Source organism: Megalops cyprinoides, chromosome 2 (genome assembly GCF_013368585.1).
Source record: "Megalops cyprinoides isolate fMegCyp1 chromosome 2, fMegCyp1.pri, whole genome shotgun sequence".
NCBI lineage: Eukaryota > Metazoa > Chordata > Actinopteri > Elopiformes > Megalopidae > Megalops > Megalops cyprinoides.
Genome location: NC_050584.1, coordinates 9173190 through 9190000, shown reverse-complemented (window position 1 = coordinate 9190000; position 16811 = coordinate 9173190). Strand labels below are relative to the sequence as shown.

The 16811-nt window shown below is 41.3% G+C and overlaps 1 protein-coding gene across 1 annotated transcript in view; it reads right to left on the bottom strand.

Moving 5' to 3' along the window:
- Nucleotides 1-16811, bottom strand: part of oxsr1b (oxidative stress responsive kinase 1b) — a 99162-nt gene that overhangs the window by 13499 nt on the left and 68852 nt on the right. The window contains exons 5-10 of the mRNA XM_036521190.1: nt 16686-16741; nt 7109-7218; nt 5109-5210; nt 3443-3576; nt 867-915; nt 1 (exon numbers count right to left, since the gene is read on the bottom strand). The exon at nt 1 is cut by the window's left edge and continues 65 nt beyond it. Of these exons, the coding sequence (XP_036377083.1) occupies nt 1; nt 867-915; nt 3443-3576; nt 5109-5210; nt 7109-7218; nt 16686-16741 (452 nt within the window). The remainder of the gene's footprint in view (nt 2-866; nt 916-3442; nt 3577-5108; nt 5211-7108; nt 7219-16685; nt 16742-16811) is intronic.

The window sequence follows — 16811 nt, the reverse complement described above, 5'->3', positions numbered from 1 at the left end:
TCTGAGAGTGACACAGGAGAAACACAAACAGTGTATTACATCTGCTTTTGACAAATTAATAATCCCATGAAATTGCAAATGAACATCTATTCTAAGAACATCCACACATAGTGGATACTCTATATGAATGTAATGCAATGACTTTCGGGGCGATGAGATGGCCACTTCCTGTTCCCGCTCTGTTCTTGGTCTGAAACAAAACCCTTCCAGAACCTCCTGGGTGGTAAAACCGCAAAACCGCAGGTGGGACAGTTTTTTTTTTTTTTTAATTATTCTTTCAGCCTACTCCAGTAATTGCATTACCGTATTAATGGCTGCTGTTCACAGGATTCCGAGGATGAGGAAATTTGCTCAGAATAAGGAGTGGTTCCGCTGTTTGGACACAGCACTTATGCTCTCTGCCGGAATGGCACTGTACAGTGCAGCAGCCCATTCCCCAGTGTGTGTCTAGGCTGTGCTAGCAGCCATTGTCTGCTCTGGGAGGGCATTAAGCAGAACGGTGCTATCATTTTTGGCTAGACCGATGCACGCTAAGCCAGCAGGGGTCCATATCTTTCATACTGCAGCGCCAGCACTCCAGTTGTTTAGGTGTGGACTGTATCAGGTGGCCGGAAACCCTCGCCGGGAAGCTAATCCCTGCCTTTATTACGGCAGAAGTGCTCAGAAAGCAATGTCCACGGAGCAATGAAAGGAATGTTGGACAGGCCACTGCCGGGCTCAAACATACAGAGCAGCCAAGGTAGGCGAGAGTCACAGGACAGTTTCACAGGGCGATGCTACCAAAAGGGCGACACCTGCTCACCGTGAGGCAGACACTGAGCTCAGCACGCTCTCCGAAACAGAGCTAGGGCTGACACGTCGCTTACCTTTGCTTTCTGGAAGAACTTGTGCTTTAAAAGCTCTGATGACGTTGGTCTGAAAGACAGCAAAGAGACACAGTACTGTAATTACCTTTTTTAATGTTAAAATATTACTCATTTCGTATTATGCAAATTTTTTCGTATTAATGCATTTTAGTCTACAAACAGTCAGACTATTTAAGGATGAGAGAAAAAAAACACAAAATGGAAGAACTCTATGCCATTGCTGTTCTAGGTTATGCCTTTTACATACGCAATAAATGTCTTTGCTAACATGCATTTACATGACTCATGGATGAAATTAAATCTGCATTTGCTAATAAAAAAAAATGAGAGTGCTATAAATTTACACAAGTGAGACATCACCATAAAGTCACTGACATCACTCCAGGAAAAAAAAACTCAAGTGACTGAAGTGTACCAGTACATAAATCATTGGTCTTTACAACAGTTTTATGACTTGTTTGAGGACATGGATTTATGATTAATAAGCTTGCACCGCATCTTTAACATGCTCCCTATATCACTGTGAAGCATAATCACAGCGACCACCCTGGGTTACAGTAAAATGTCTGCGTGCTACAATAAACCACTCATATTTGGAAAATCTCTAGGCTATACAGAGGGTGCACTTTACAACAATAACACGGGTCACTGGCCTGAGAAGAACACTGCAAGGACTAGTTAAAGTCTTGTTGAAGGGGTAGTCCCAAAAAAGGAATATATTTATATAAATACTATTGAGACATTTGGTTTGCAAAAAAAATATTACAAACCAAAGGAGGCATCATTAAGCTGTGAGATGGTGACCAGTTATTAAAGTATATATGCGCATTGGCATGAAATGTAAACCATTAAAGTCATCTATATTTGGTAGCTGTGTATGCAATCCGCACAAGCTCTGAAAATCAACAGGGGAATGAAATGCTGTATATACCTTGATTAAGTGTAACACAGCCTGCTGGTCCCTGCCTATACCATTTTAAAGAGTCCGCTGTAAAGCCAAACTCTTATTTGATTTTAATGAAATACACTTTAAACGCTTTTTTCTAGAGAACTTAAACTCCAAGATACATACGCTTAGAAGCCATGGTAGAGTACTGACATATTTTAAAGAGAGTGACCCCAAAGCACCCTTGCAGGGGTAAGCAGCGCCGTGAACACAACACAATACCCCTTCACACCGAAGTGAGCTGCTCCTTGTTAAATAGCAGCAGGCCTCCGCTCCTCCAGCATCGTCTAGCATTTCACAGCTCTTTACATTCCCTCTTGTAAAAACAAGGGCCATTTGTGAGGCCCCTGGAATTTCCTACTGGACGCTGCTGGTCTCTGCTCTCCAGGCTTTGTATGAGCAGGAATGCCTGAGCAGAGAGGCAGACTGGATTAATGGTATTCCTTCAACGCTCCAAGCCTGCCAGCTCACTGCAGGGCCCTTGTGCTTGATCACTGCTTGCTCCTGTGGAAACCCTACAAGGCCACAGTTAGCTTACTGCTCTCATGTAAATGTAGCACACTCAATGTATTCCAGTTACTGTTTTGCCAAGATGAAGTGCGATTACAGAGCATAAACAATGGACAGAGAGACCCATCAAGTGCCTTCTGGATGCCTTCTGCTATAGCTTTGGCTATTTCTACTTCAGAATTTGTAAATGCTCACAAGTGTTGGAGGAGGGGGGGTGTCAAACAATGATAGCCACAATAAGGCATCAGAGCGAAACCTACAGCAGTAGGAGTACAGCACAAGCCATCCCACCTCTGAGATAACCCCTTGTGGTGCAGCAACTTGCAGCTACATTCATATCAGCACCAGCATAGGGGAGCACTGCTCATACACAGATAAGGTACAGTGGGTCTTTGACTGATTAACATATAGATGAATACTTAAAATCCACAATGTCGTGCACACAATCTTGTGGATGTCGTGGGGTTTGCTTTTTTTAAATGGAACTGATCACATGGATTTACAGCTGGATCTTTAAAAATGCCATTAAATGTCCACTGATGATATTCATGTCCCTCTCCAGCATGACCTAAAACTGAGCAAGAAACCTTTTTTAAGATTACATTTTTAACATTTAACATTTCATAGAGACCTAGCCAAATATCAGTATTAAATTCCAAGAAATAGTCAACAAGTATTAGATCTGAAAATGTAACCCAGAGAAAGTGGGTGGTCATGACCTTTACACATGCAGCAGACGGCCCTCACACAGCTGTCTGGTATTCTTTGGTTAGGTCAACTCAACACCTTTCCAAGTGTTAAGGGTTGTTTTTCCCAGGGGAGAAACCTGGGTAGGGGAACGTTAACCAGGTTCCAAAACCAAGTTAATGTAACACTGTGGGTATCTCACACTACATGCATGTACAGCTCTCAAGTTTTGGGATGCTAATAAAGGACACCTGCTACAAACAGGTCAAGTGTCCACCCTGAATACACTTTCTCTGCAAGTGTGCAGTGAGGCCGCATCTGTGTGTGTGTGTGTGTGTGTGTGTGTGAGTGTGTGTGTGTGTGTGTGTGCGTGTGTGTGCGTGCGTATGTGTGCGTGTGTGTGTGCATGTGTGAGTGTGTGTACAAGGGTCACCTTTTCTCCGGGTCCTTCTGCAGACACAGTGAGATCATCTTCCTGAAAGATTTCCCGTATTTCTTCACCATCTCCTTGTCGGAGACACCCGTCTCCAGCCCAGGAGGGTCGTTTTGCAGGGTCAACATGAGCACCTGAAAGATAAATATGGGTTACTGGGCGGCAAATGAGCTGCACTGAGGTCAAAAGAACTGCCAGACAAAAACGCTGACTGAGAGACTGGTGCAGCAACCTGAAGTAAGGTAACATACTGAGAACTCCTACCACACCCACTGTTTAACCTATCTTGTTTCAGCCCTTCTGCTCCACTGTTTAAACGAAACCACTTCCTACTTCCCAGTGAATGCTGGAGTCAGTTCAGACCTTATTCAGTCTCCACACATTTCTGACTATAATGAGCTATGGTAATTGATGTGTGTGATGCTGCATTCATAAATCACTTTGAATAAGGAAAGAGATGTCATCTCCAATACATAGTAATGACAAAAATCTAATTTCAGCGAAATTATAATGAACTACAAAATTCAGTCATATAATGACTGAAAAAATAATTGCTTCACCCCCGTGTCAGTCTCTGTCAGATACACTACACTGTCAATTACAAAACTGCAAAACATATTATTTTTATTCACTTTAACAGACTATCAGGATATGAGGCATAAATTAACACCTATCAGTGCCGACAGACAGCTGAACTGAATGGCTTTGAGCGCACTGTATGAAATGATCCTTGTATGAAAACATTTGCGTAAACATTCAGCCTAAGATGTGTGCCCCTCTGCTCAGTTTCAGTAATGGTACTTGAAATAGTCAATCCAAGCAGACACTGAGAAACACACACTGAGATTAAAAAAATTAATCAATCAGTCAAACAGTAATGTGGAACCAGTTCAGCATTTCATTGCAAGAGCCCTCAGAAAAGAATATGTTCAGACTGTGTAACATTTCTGAAAGGCAGACATGTCTCAATCATCTGCAAAATCTACTCAGAATGATGTATATTCACAACGATATATCACATGTTATAAAGACTGGTATTTGGTATTAAGATGAGAAATCTGTTAAAGGTCCATCTGGGAATAGTCTGGACTGCTGATAGACTACCCTACAGCACTAGACCTCCAAGAAATAACAATCAAAAGAACACCCCTGTAAATTAATAATATAGTACTGTTATGTTAAAGACGCTTTCCTCATTCATTCAAATGCCTTTATGATGCGTAAGACCTCAGCAGAGATAACTACATCTGCACGGCTCATCTGAACAGCAGCCTCCATATAAAGCACATTTAATCTTACAAAGGTCAGCATCCATAATAACGATCTGTACTTTGACAACAAACACTGAACAGTCATACACTGGGAGAAACAAGTGGAGAAGAGCCACATTCATTTACTGGAGACCCTGTCTTCATTCCAACAGCTTCACATTCTTTTACAATCACCCCTATCTGATTAGTATTAAGAACCATCTTTCCATCAGGTCTCGCGTATTCCTCGTGCCCTTTACCACATATGGGTGCACATTTTATGCCAAGCAGTGAGGAACATATGTGTTTTGTCCAGTTTCATTACATTACCCGATGAACATTTTACTAGGTGAAATGCTCAAATCTCTCTCTTTCGGAATTGCCTGCATATTTCACGGGACTTGCTGCCTGCTCACCTTCATCGGTGGATATTTGTGGTATGGAGCAGCTCCAGTCGCTAGCTCAATTGCTGTGATCCCAAAGCTCCAGATGTCTGCTTTGAAGTCATAACCCCTGACCTGCAGAAAGGAACGGCAGTTAACAACACCGACCATTAAGGCCTCTTTCATGCTGCAACATCTGATGGAAATTCAAATTATGTGGGGTTCTGTATATCTACATGCTATAAACATGGTTTCAACAATCAGTCAACGTAAATAATTAGAGGCCTGAAAGTTCTCTCTCCAAATACCACGGTTGTGCTAGCATATGTTTGTGGAAACAAAGGCGTGGCTAACTTTCTATTCCAACCTCTTGTAAAAAGTTTATTGTAACAAACAACAACAAAGGATTCAACTTCATTGTGCCTAGAAACATTTTTCCAGGAGAGGTCTGCATTTCACACTGATCGTTGATGACCACATGTAAGAAACCAGACAGGGTTCAGTTTATCAACAGTAATTTTCGTTGTTTATTTTTCTACTTTTTATTTTTACTTTTCTAAATTTTTTGGGCAGTCTTTTGAAAGCAGTCACTGTGTCTGAATATTATGACACTGACGTTTGCTGAGTTTTGACTGACCAAATCAGTGCATCTGCATCAAATCAAAAGTGAAACAGTACAGCACAGAGCCTACTTGTTGCACAGTTGATATGGGGGATAGACAAAATAATGGACAAACCATACAAAAAAATTATATTTAATAACTAATAAGGAGTTGGGCCACCCTTTGTCTTCTGAACAGCTTCAGTCCTTTTTGGAATGCTGGTATACAAGCACTGAACTGTTTCTAGTGTGATACTGGACCATTCTTCAAGAAAGAAACCTCCCGTTCTTTGAAAGATGAAGGAGGTGGAAATCTATTCTGCACTCTGCTACAGAAATTCCAATACAGGTTCAATAATGTTTGGAGCCGGTGACTAGGGAGGCCACGAAAGGCGTTTCACGTCATCCTGGTTTTCATGAAGCCACTCTTGCATCTGTTATTGCCTTAGAATATGGGAACATCTAGAGGAAACAATGTTTGCATCATAGGGATCGGACCTATCGATTCCCAAAAGATGGCTGCCACAACACAACACATCCACCACGTTTAACAGGTAGGAACAGTTAATGTTGATTGAAGGCTTCCTTTGGATTTCTCCAAACATAAATCTGCCCAAATGTAGAAAGATGAGTAAAAGATGACTCATCAGACTATATTACTTCCTTCTACTGCTCAGAAGTCATTAAACCAGGTTATGTGTTGCTGTGCACTGGCCTTGGTTACAAGCAGTTTCCAAATGGCAGCCCTACCATGAATATCAGCTTTGTGAAGCTCACAGTGTACAGTTTTTGTTGAGATTGGATTAGATCCAGTTCTGTGGCAATTTCTGAAGCTGTTGTTCTGTGGTTTTTAACATCCATTTTGTTAAGTGTCTGCCTATCCCTGTTGGTGAGCTTCGAACTGCGACCTCTGGTCCTCTTTTCCTGATGAGGTTTTTTCTTGTTTGGCATGCGCTGTCACAATTTTCAACACTGTTTTCCTTGACACATTAAATAATTTTACTGCTTCTTTGACTGACACACCTGTAATTCTGGCACCAACATTTGACCTCTTTCAAAATCTGTGAGATCCCTCATGTTTCTTTAGAAACTCGCATGTTAAAGTACTGATTTAAAAATGTCTTTAAGAGCAGAGACATTGGTAATCACTATTGACATTAACATGGCAAACATGTGTAGACTCCTTTTTAATTGCAATTTAGTCACTTCAAAATGAGTCCTTTTTCATTTGTGTTTCCATTATTTTGTTTACTCCCCGCAGATGCAATCATTTGTGGGAACTGTCTAATGCAACCGATTATAGCGACTTTATAGATCAAAGCGTGGAATTCTTGTAGAAGCAAGCAACAACTTCAAAATTGGCTCACACTGCTGAACTACCAACTGATAAGGTGATTTTGGAAAGGGAATCCTAAAACGTTTCAACACCTACCTGTTCCATAACCTCTGGGGCCATCCAGCAGGGAGTTCCCACGAACGTCTTCCGCACCTTGTTCCGGGTGATGTCGCCGCCGGTTGCTAGAAAGGCACTGACACCAAAATCTGGTGGGGGAAGCAGAGGACAAAAAGGGAGAAAGTGGTCTGTCATATCAACAGTGCTGATGCAATCCATTTGTCTGACCTGGGCTGCACTCTGTAGAGCTGAGACATTAACACTGAGCTAGAGGGCATGCGGACAGTCTCCTGAGATCCTAGATGATGGGGGTGCCTGCGGATCACATGCTACCTCTGATGCTCCTCTCACGCCCTCCTTGGAACTGAGGAAGGCTAATAAATGGTGCATTTGTTTGATCCCCCCCCTGTCTCCACACCATGGGAACCAAAGTCTGGGGAGACAGAGCCTCAATACCAGACAGAATTTTTTACCAAGCCACTCCGCCCACATGAGAAGGCATTGCTGATTTGATGTATTGCACACATAAGTCTGGGAGCTACTAGGGCAGATTTGCAGTACTGAGAGTTGTGAAACACCCACTGAGAGAACTGAGTTACAAGCTGTGTAGGGATGAGACCTGCTCTCCATGTAGGTGCGTTGCTCTAAGATGCCAAGCCAGATTTGTAATCAGCGTCCGGAATTAAACCTGGCAGCCACTACAGCAACTCTCTGGTTGGTCATCGCCATACAATCTCTGGCTGTCAGATCACAAGCTAGGTATGAGAGCACCATTCAACTTGAAAATTCAACTTGACTTGATGACTAACTAGCTTTTGGTCTGAGACAGTTATGTACTGTACTGTCTCTGTAACATTGCATATTTTGAAAGATGGCTCTATCGATATAAAAATGTGAAGAAACTAACTACACAAACTGAACAGATAGCAGATAAATAAACATCATATTCTGAACAGTATGTGATATCAGAAAAAGAGAAGACCCCTCTCTGATTTTGAATGACTCTGCAAATAAGTTTAATCCCAACTTTGTCTCTTTATGCACTCAGGTAACTTCTAGCCATCTACTAGTACTAGCAAACATTACTGTAGTTTAGCTGTCAACTTCAGCTGTATTGTCGTCTTGCTGCCTAGCTGTTTTAACTAATACTATATGATGTTGCTACCATACAGATGTGTGATTCGCTGCACCCAGTTGAAATGTAGCTTGAGTCGAAATAAACTATTTTGGCTGGTGAAAAATCTGACTGGTGAATTTTTTTTTCATCCAACAGACACCCTGTCTAGTGGACCATAAGACCCTATGAAGGCCTCCCCATGCCCTGAAAGGTCTGTGAGCGTCATTAACAGTCTGAAGTGAGGGTAAATAATTAAATGGACAAGCCAGAGAGTCACCAAATGGATTTACTCCAGTGTTAAAAGCTGCAGAATCCTACTGAGAGGCTGCCCTGCAATTAGAGCGAATTCTGCATTTCTCAGCTTCAACAAACGTGCTGCTTTTCATCATTTTAATTAAATGGCAGCTTCTTCAGTGGCCGTGGTAATTACCGCAGAGGTCTGGCTGGAGCTGAGAGACAGAGACGCTAAAAGAGGAAGCAGGAGCAGCCATTTGTTGGGATTGTCAGAGGCTTCTCTTGGCCCTAGTGTCAGGCAATTTCAAGTATGTCCACCCAGTATATGCGGGTGGAGGAACATCAGGCAAAAGGAGAGTAGAAGTAACATGGCTTTACAGCTACCTTAATCCTCAGAGGATTTCTCCAAGGCCCACTAAAATGCCTCTGTTACCCCTGTCAGACACATTTAAATTCAATTCCCAAGACTGAGGCAGCTTAGGCTTTCTGCTACAACACTGAACCCTGGATAATCTGACAGAGAATAACATTCTGTCTAAAGGAGGCTTTTTAAAACCCACTGAGTTCAAGAGCAGAGGAAAATCTCTGGCTCTGAACATAACGTTGCTTGTTGACATGACAAAAGACATTTGGAAGTGTCTGGGCAGCTGGCCGTGGCTGTGTGCGTGTGTTTTGGGGAGGGCAGTTTTTGTAGAGAGCACATTGCATGCAGCAAATCAGCCTCAACCAACTTCACAGAGAACTTGCCCACTGACAACATTTCTTCAGCTGGGACACACAAATTCTGTTTTATTGACACCAAAATGGCATTATCTGCATACTTATTATGACCCTTTTGCTGTATTCTACAATCTACTACAGTTGAGTCTTCTTGAAGTACACTACCTCACTCAAAGGTACAACATTTCAGAAAATCACACACATGACCCTCTGATCACAGGTGCCACTCCAGTGAACTCCAGTCCGTCAAACAGCAATGGGAACCGGCAAAGCGCTCATGAAATATTTAAAAGGTCACTTGGTGTGGCACCACTCTGATCTGATGACTTGCGGAAAGCCTGGAGACATGTTTGGCCCTAATCCGCGACACTCCAACACCACGGGCTCTGTGAGTGACAGACGTGACATTCGGAACTGCCCATCCAAAAAGTCCAACCGACTCAACCTTACCCCTGACAAAGGTGCACGGTAACACATATCATTCCTCTCGCTGACAGACTCTTTCAGACTCTTTCAGACTGCTGTCATGTCTACACTGTGATGTCTGAGAGGACGCCATCACCGAGCGACCCACCTGCTCGGCAACAACAATGGGGCCAGCTGAACTGCACTGCAGGGATACTGCAAACATGGAAGAAACTGTACACAGAGTGGTTTCATAACTATGCGTACACAGAGTTCTCAGTTTTCTCAGTCATCAATGAACAAAGCCAGACGTAATTAGTAAACATCTTAGCCCAACAGACTAAACAGGATTAACCTACACTACTAAGTCAATATCGATCAATAGGCATTTCCTACTATTTTATGTATCTGAAACTCTGAACAATATTGTGGAAAAAAAACATTGTAGAATGTCTAATGAATTTTTAAAGCTTTCGATAGTTGAGGCTACAAGCCCCAAAGACTACAGCATTGCAGTATACAGCATAGAGGTTTTAGTTAGAGGCTGCTGAGAAGCACTGTTCCTGAGCCAGCTGTATTTATCAGGAAAAAAACATCAGTGCAGTACAAGCAATCTTCTGCTATGGGCCCTCACAAGGACACAGCTAGCAACTTTTGGTTAGCCCCTTTGGGGTTGAATGATTCTGATTCAGAACGCTTTTTGTGCTTGAATGTAACTTATTGGGACTTTTCTTTGGGATAAAGGTTAGTTTCTTCAATTCTCATTGCTTTTGAATAGATACATGTTTAATAGACTCATCCATCAAAGGACTGGCCTTGAACTTGCATTGTTCAGTGGTACATGAAGCAGGTCATTCCAGAGTTGGTTCTTTTTTTCCAGCAGAATAAACCACCGCTGTCAAAATGATTTACAAATGCAGCTGTCTCCTTCAGAGATGTTCACAGATGAGTAAAGTCAGTTTACCAACATTTCTTAGATACTGTACTTAAATGTATGAGATGGAATCAGAAGCGACAGGAAGCTACACAGTGTTAACATGTAGCCAGACCTAGCTCTGGACAACAAGGCTGTTGTCAGCTTTTTGATCAATTGCATCTGAACACATAACAATAGTTTCTGTGAATTATAGATTTACATTTTAGATTTACAACAGATTTACTACTATAGATCAACCAACCCTTCCCAGTTCCTCCTCTAATTACAATGGTAAAGCATGCTACGTAAAGGCTTTTCAGGAAAAGAATCAGAAGACCCTTGCCTGTGTCACTATATGGCCTGTGTAAATTTTTCCCAACAAAAAAGCTCCTAACATCTTAAAATGCATAAGAAAAGGCATTTTAGAAAAGGGAACCATTTCACAAGCAGTATCACAATTGTACAATTACTGCAGTGAAAGGAATGGCTATGCATCTGAATTCAAATATATACATATATATTACCCTTGAACAAACTGTCCCATCTAAAAGGAAACATCTGTGAAGTGATTCATATTTTTAGTTTGCTTTTGGAGAATTCTCTGTCACACGTATGTTCTTGGAAAATGCGTTCCCAAAAACACTGGCTAACTTGACAGAAATATTAACATGTCATGAGGCAGACTTGCATTAGAAGAATAGCTATGCTTGGGGATTTGGCACATTTTCAAAAACAGCAGTACTGTGCATCGTTTCAACCATAGGCTCATGAATGTTTTATGTCATTGTTACTGAAGCACTTGTCTGCTTAGGCTACACCTCAGATCAAGTCCGCTAGCACAGAAAGCACAACAAAACTGAAGATATATTCCACGTAAAAACCAGTCATTTCTGTATGTTTATTTTGTATCTTTCATAGAACATCTTTTTAATCCATGTGAAGGAGAGTCTTCACCTATCTTCCACAGATTGTTAATTGTTTAAATGGGTGTCTCAGGATCTTTGTCTTTATGTTGCTACTTTTTAAATATCTGTGCTCATTTCAAACCAATTTCATCTAAACTAGTACATTATTAATTGTCCAATTGTAAATGTAATTGTTATCTTTAATTATGTGGTGTCGGATAGCCAGCAATTAGTTAATGAGCTACACCTGTTAAATTGGATAAAATGGATAAAAACAGGTGCCTAACTTCAAAGGAGATTGATTACATTCAGCAGTTTGGTTGTATGCTGAGTTGTTTGGACCCTTTATTGTTTTCTTTTTTAATAAATTGCTTGTTTTGTAAGTTTTATTCCTTCTATTTGGTGTTTGTAAGAAGCATCAGCCAGCTTCTTCATAACAAAATCTGCAACTGCAAACACATCTACCTATAAAATGTACAATATGCACGCATATTGTTTACGTGATAAACTAGCAGCTTGTAAGGAACCTGTCGTGCCCGACTTCACAGCAGTAGGTATTCAGAATGTAATGTCATTACAGTGTCGTACTCCAAAGCCACTTCTGCTGCTTTGCCATTGCACAATGAGTGGGAAAACTCTTGAAAAGTCATAACAGCAATAGCTTCACGTTCATGCCCTCAGTAGAAAAGCAATCAGTACTAACAATCAGCAATCGGCTCATAAAGATGCATGTTAACGAAAGGCTTCACCAAACGAAACTCGACTTTCAGCTGGTAAACATGAGAGGCTATGGGAGTGCAGAAGGTTAAGGACAGCACTGCGCTGTCTACATTTTCTGCGATGTCACAAAAGATCCTACCATAACCAGTGACGGTCTTCCAATAGGGGCTAAAAGTGACTAAGGGAATGTCGGAGAAGACAGAATATGCAGGGGAGTGGCCAAAGGAGACCTGCAAACCTGCCCACACTTGTGGCTTAACTTCACCATAATGGGAGAACTATGCACTTCATTACATTATTGGCATTTAGCAGATGCCCTTATCCAGAGCGACTTACATCGGTTATAGTTTTTTTTTAGCCAATGTTATCAATTTATACAGCTGGATATGTACTGAGGCAGTTATGGGTTAAGTACCTTGCCTAAGGGTGCAGCAGCTGCGTCCCTGCGGGGAATTGAACCAGCAACCTTTCGGTTACGAGTCCCGCTCCTTAACCTCTATGCTACACCGCAACCCACGCACTACCATGAGGATGAGTGTATAGGGCAGGGGAGGAGACAGGACATCCTGCTGTACGTCCCATATGGGTGAAGAATCTTCACCCTTCACCAGTTTGATCCAGTAGTGGCCTAATTAAAAGTTCGACAGAAGAAGTAGTACAAACCAGCTTTTCAAAATGTGTTCTTTTCTTCGTGCTGGAGGTCGTAAAGAGACAAAGTGAGACAACAGTGTAAGTCTGTCAAATTTGGGATGAAACAACAGTCTGTCTGAAATAGAATATTGTTTGTCCAAGCCATAAATCTGATGTTTTCATGTCTAGATACCATTTCCAGAGCCTGTACATTATGAGAGATTTATGCAAAATGAGACATTTGGTGTCGTCATACAGGGGAATTTGGCCCTAAGATGAAATTTATGGGACAAGTAAAAATGACAGGATCATCAAACTTTTCTTGGAAAAGTCTGTTCTCCCTCATTTCAACAACCACTACAGTTCTGCTACATTCACAGCTCTGTGGATGTTCAACAGGTGTGAAGTCAGCGTCAATCGGTGAGGTTACAATTCAACCATGCCATTAGAACTTCCCCTACCGTCCCGGAGGAACCGTTTCGGAGGCCCAATCTAGCTCAGCACCCTGTAGGTAGAGCTATCCTGTGTAGGACTTCCCAGAAAAATATATCAGTTATAACCTGTCATACAGTTGATCAGGGGAATTAAGCCCTCAACTGCCTTTGGCACAAGAGAAATCCATTTTCACCATAATCTCCTCACAAAGGCAGCATTATTGCTGTATTGGATTTTACATACTGTACTGTTCATACACCTTTCAAACAAATTAATATATGTGTAAAAATTTCTGTAGCCTAGGATGGGTAGCTATAAATCGTGATTAGTTCTCTGCTGACTCATTGTCAGGTATCAGAGTTTTAGTTGCTCATCTATCCTTTGTTCTCCTGCCATGTAGAACTGAGAACACAGCAGATGTGACGAGGACTATCACAATTCCAAAGCATGAAACTCGCTATACGCGCTTAATTATTCTTTATTTACCACTTCAGTGTAAATCTCAAAATGCTTCAGACACTTGACCAACTCTCACATTTTATTCATTTACAAATGATACATTGAGGCCAATTGTAAGGCAACTGTGTCATCTATGACATGGGCCTTGTTTACCTCGGGGGATGACTACTTATGCAAACAGCATATTTCAGTTTTTTGGGGTTTTTTTGCTTAAAATATTTTCTGGCATAAAACCAATGTCTTAAAATAACTGATTTTCAGTGTTTATTTTTTTAGGGTTTAGTGTTTTTGCTGTTTTTTTTTTTTTTAAATTCAAACAGAACAAAATTTCAATCTATTATTTGTAATACAGTGAAATGTGAGAATTGGTCAAGGGTGTGAATATTTTTGCAAGACTCTGTATACTGACTCAGCTGATGATTATTAACTGACTCAGCTGACAATTACTCCTCAAATTTTAATAAGCAGCTGTACTGTGGTTTTTATTAAAAAGATTCCATTGAAAAATTAATGTGTGATTTGTTTTTTTTCTTCTTCAGTTAATATGATGACAGAGTGTCACCACATAATATTTGTCAATGCAGTATCTTAACTACAAAAACTAGATAGTTGTGTACCAAAAATAATGTTTGGACAAGCAATATTAAGGTATCTAGATTGGCTAGCTAACAGTAATGAGAAATACAATGAGAAAGCTAATACACTGTTACAGGTAGCTAACTATAATCCTGAATTAGTCCAGCATCAGCTGAACACTTACCATGAGTGGTGGGGTGTTGGCTTGCTCGTCTTAGCCTAGATACAGCTTGTTTTGTCACAGTGTACAAACTAGTGGTAGCTAGTAACACAAAGTCTCCAAAAATATTTTTAAAAATACAAAGTAAACATTGCCTCAAATTTAAAGTAGACAAATCTGCAAAAAAAAAAAACGGATGTGATCATTGATGTGATCCTCGAACAGGCCAGTGGTTCTGAAAATGTGGTCCACAAGCTTCATAACCTGGCCTGCAGGCTCTTCAGAGTGTCTATAAGGCTCATATATATGAGCCTTATAGACACTCTAATGCTTTTTTCAGTGCTTAACTGCAAAGTGAAACAGATTTTGGTTTGGAATAAGCTTTTACAGTGTTCTCTCTGGAGACTCAGGTCTCTCTCACCCCATGGAGCTGGCACAAGATTCTGTATCCTGGAGGACTGCAGTCCAGCAGGTTTCCAGTTCTGCTCAAATGACTGAATTTCACCTATCTTGTGATGGCCAGGTGACCACTGGTAATATTAACTGTTAGGGGGGGAAAAAAAATGGTCGCATCCAAATATATTATGTACACAGCAGTTAATGCAGTGTGGAAATCAGGGCAAGGATCACATATTATTTCTGTCTGAAGGGTTCTGGTCCTATCCCTGTCACATAGCCAGGATACACACAAAGAGATCCTATTCCTTCAAGCACTGTCACCGTCATTTCTAATCCATTGAGACACAATGCAGCATAGTGTGATAAGCCAGAGAGTCTAAACAGGGAGCGCTTCACAACACACACATGCACACGCACACACACGCACACACACACACAGATGCACGCACATACAAATAAAAGGTCTCTTTGGTGAAACTGAGCAGCTTCCTTCACTGTGTGCATGACTCTACTGCCCAGCTGTGAGAGAGCCGACAGACAGGCCACTCCTCTCTAACCTCACACAGAGGAGATATGGATAAAGTTGCCTCACATCCAGAATAAATCTCCTGTCGTGAGGCCATCCATAAGTGTGAAAGCTCTCACTCAAAGTTCACATACATGGTTCACTGGTCGCTCCGTTTAGATGTCTCTATCTGAACGTCAGCAAAACCAAGGAGCTGGTTGTGGACTCCAGAAAGAGGAAGCAGCAGACTCACACCCCACTCATGATTGGCGGGACCCAAGTGGAGAGAGTGAGTAGCTTCAAGTATCCTGGAGTACATATCTCTGAGGACCTGACCTGGACTAATCACATCCAAGCTCAGGTAAAAAAAGGCCAGAGAACGGATGTACCACCTAAGACTGCTGAGGAAATTCAGGGTCCCCTCAGTGATTCTGAAAACTTTCTATACCGCGGCTATAGAAAGTATACTGATTCAGTGCATCTCAGTGTGGTATGCAAACTGTTCTGTACAGGACCGCAAAACCCTGCAGAGAGTGATGCGCTTAGCTGAGCGCATTTCCAGGACTGCCCTCCCCTCTCTGCAGGACATCTACACCAGACGTTGCAGTACCAGAGCTGTCAAATTATTAAGGACTCCACCCATCCCAATAACTGCCTATTCAGCTTGCTGAAATCTGGCAAGCACTTCCGCAATCTGAGAGCCAAAACTGAGAGGTTTAAGAGGAGCTTCTTCCCCCAGGGCATCAGACTCCTCAACATGGACATGCCCGCCACATAATCTTAAACACAAACTCAGGACTTTAATGATTGTGGTTGTTACTTTCCTGCACTCACTTGGTACTTTCTAGTTTTTAGTCTTCTTGTACATATTTTTTCCTTTTACCTATTTTATCTGTTTTCATCTAATTTATTTTTATCTCTTCTATTCTGCACAGTCTAAGGAGTTGGACCAGTTTTACATTTCACCACAAGTTGTATACTGTTTATACCTGCGTATGTGACAAATAAAAATCTTGAACTTGAACAAACCCTCACTGATTAGAAATGTCTGTGAAATTGTTTTGGATGAGATATTGTACATACATTTATAATACATACATTCCTGTATTTCCAAATAAAAATATTCCTGTATTATAGGGATCACTTATACCTACAACACATTGTACAAAATATATAAAGTACACAAAACTATTTGTATTGCTACAGAATGTTATGATGAAACATCTTTATAGAAAAATGCATAGTATGACATGCAAGAATAGGTTTGCCTGTGTGCCCAATGAGATTTACTCTTCTTATGGACATGTAGGTAGTGTGAGACTGAGGTGTCCTCAACATTAACACCCTTGGTCTGAGACAGACAACACCTTCTTTGGTGCATATTCTATACTAACCCTCTGCCAAAGAGAGCGTGTCTTCCTTCCGAAACAAATACCTGCAATTTGCACTGAGCCGTCTTCTCCAAGCAGAATGTTTCCAGCCTTCACGTCCCTGTCAAGACAAAGACCAGAAGCAGTATTAACATGCAGCAAAAAACACGCAGCAAAACCATGCAGCAAAA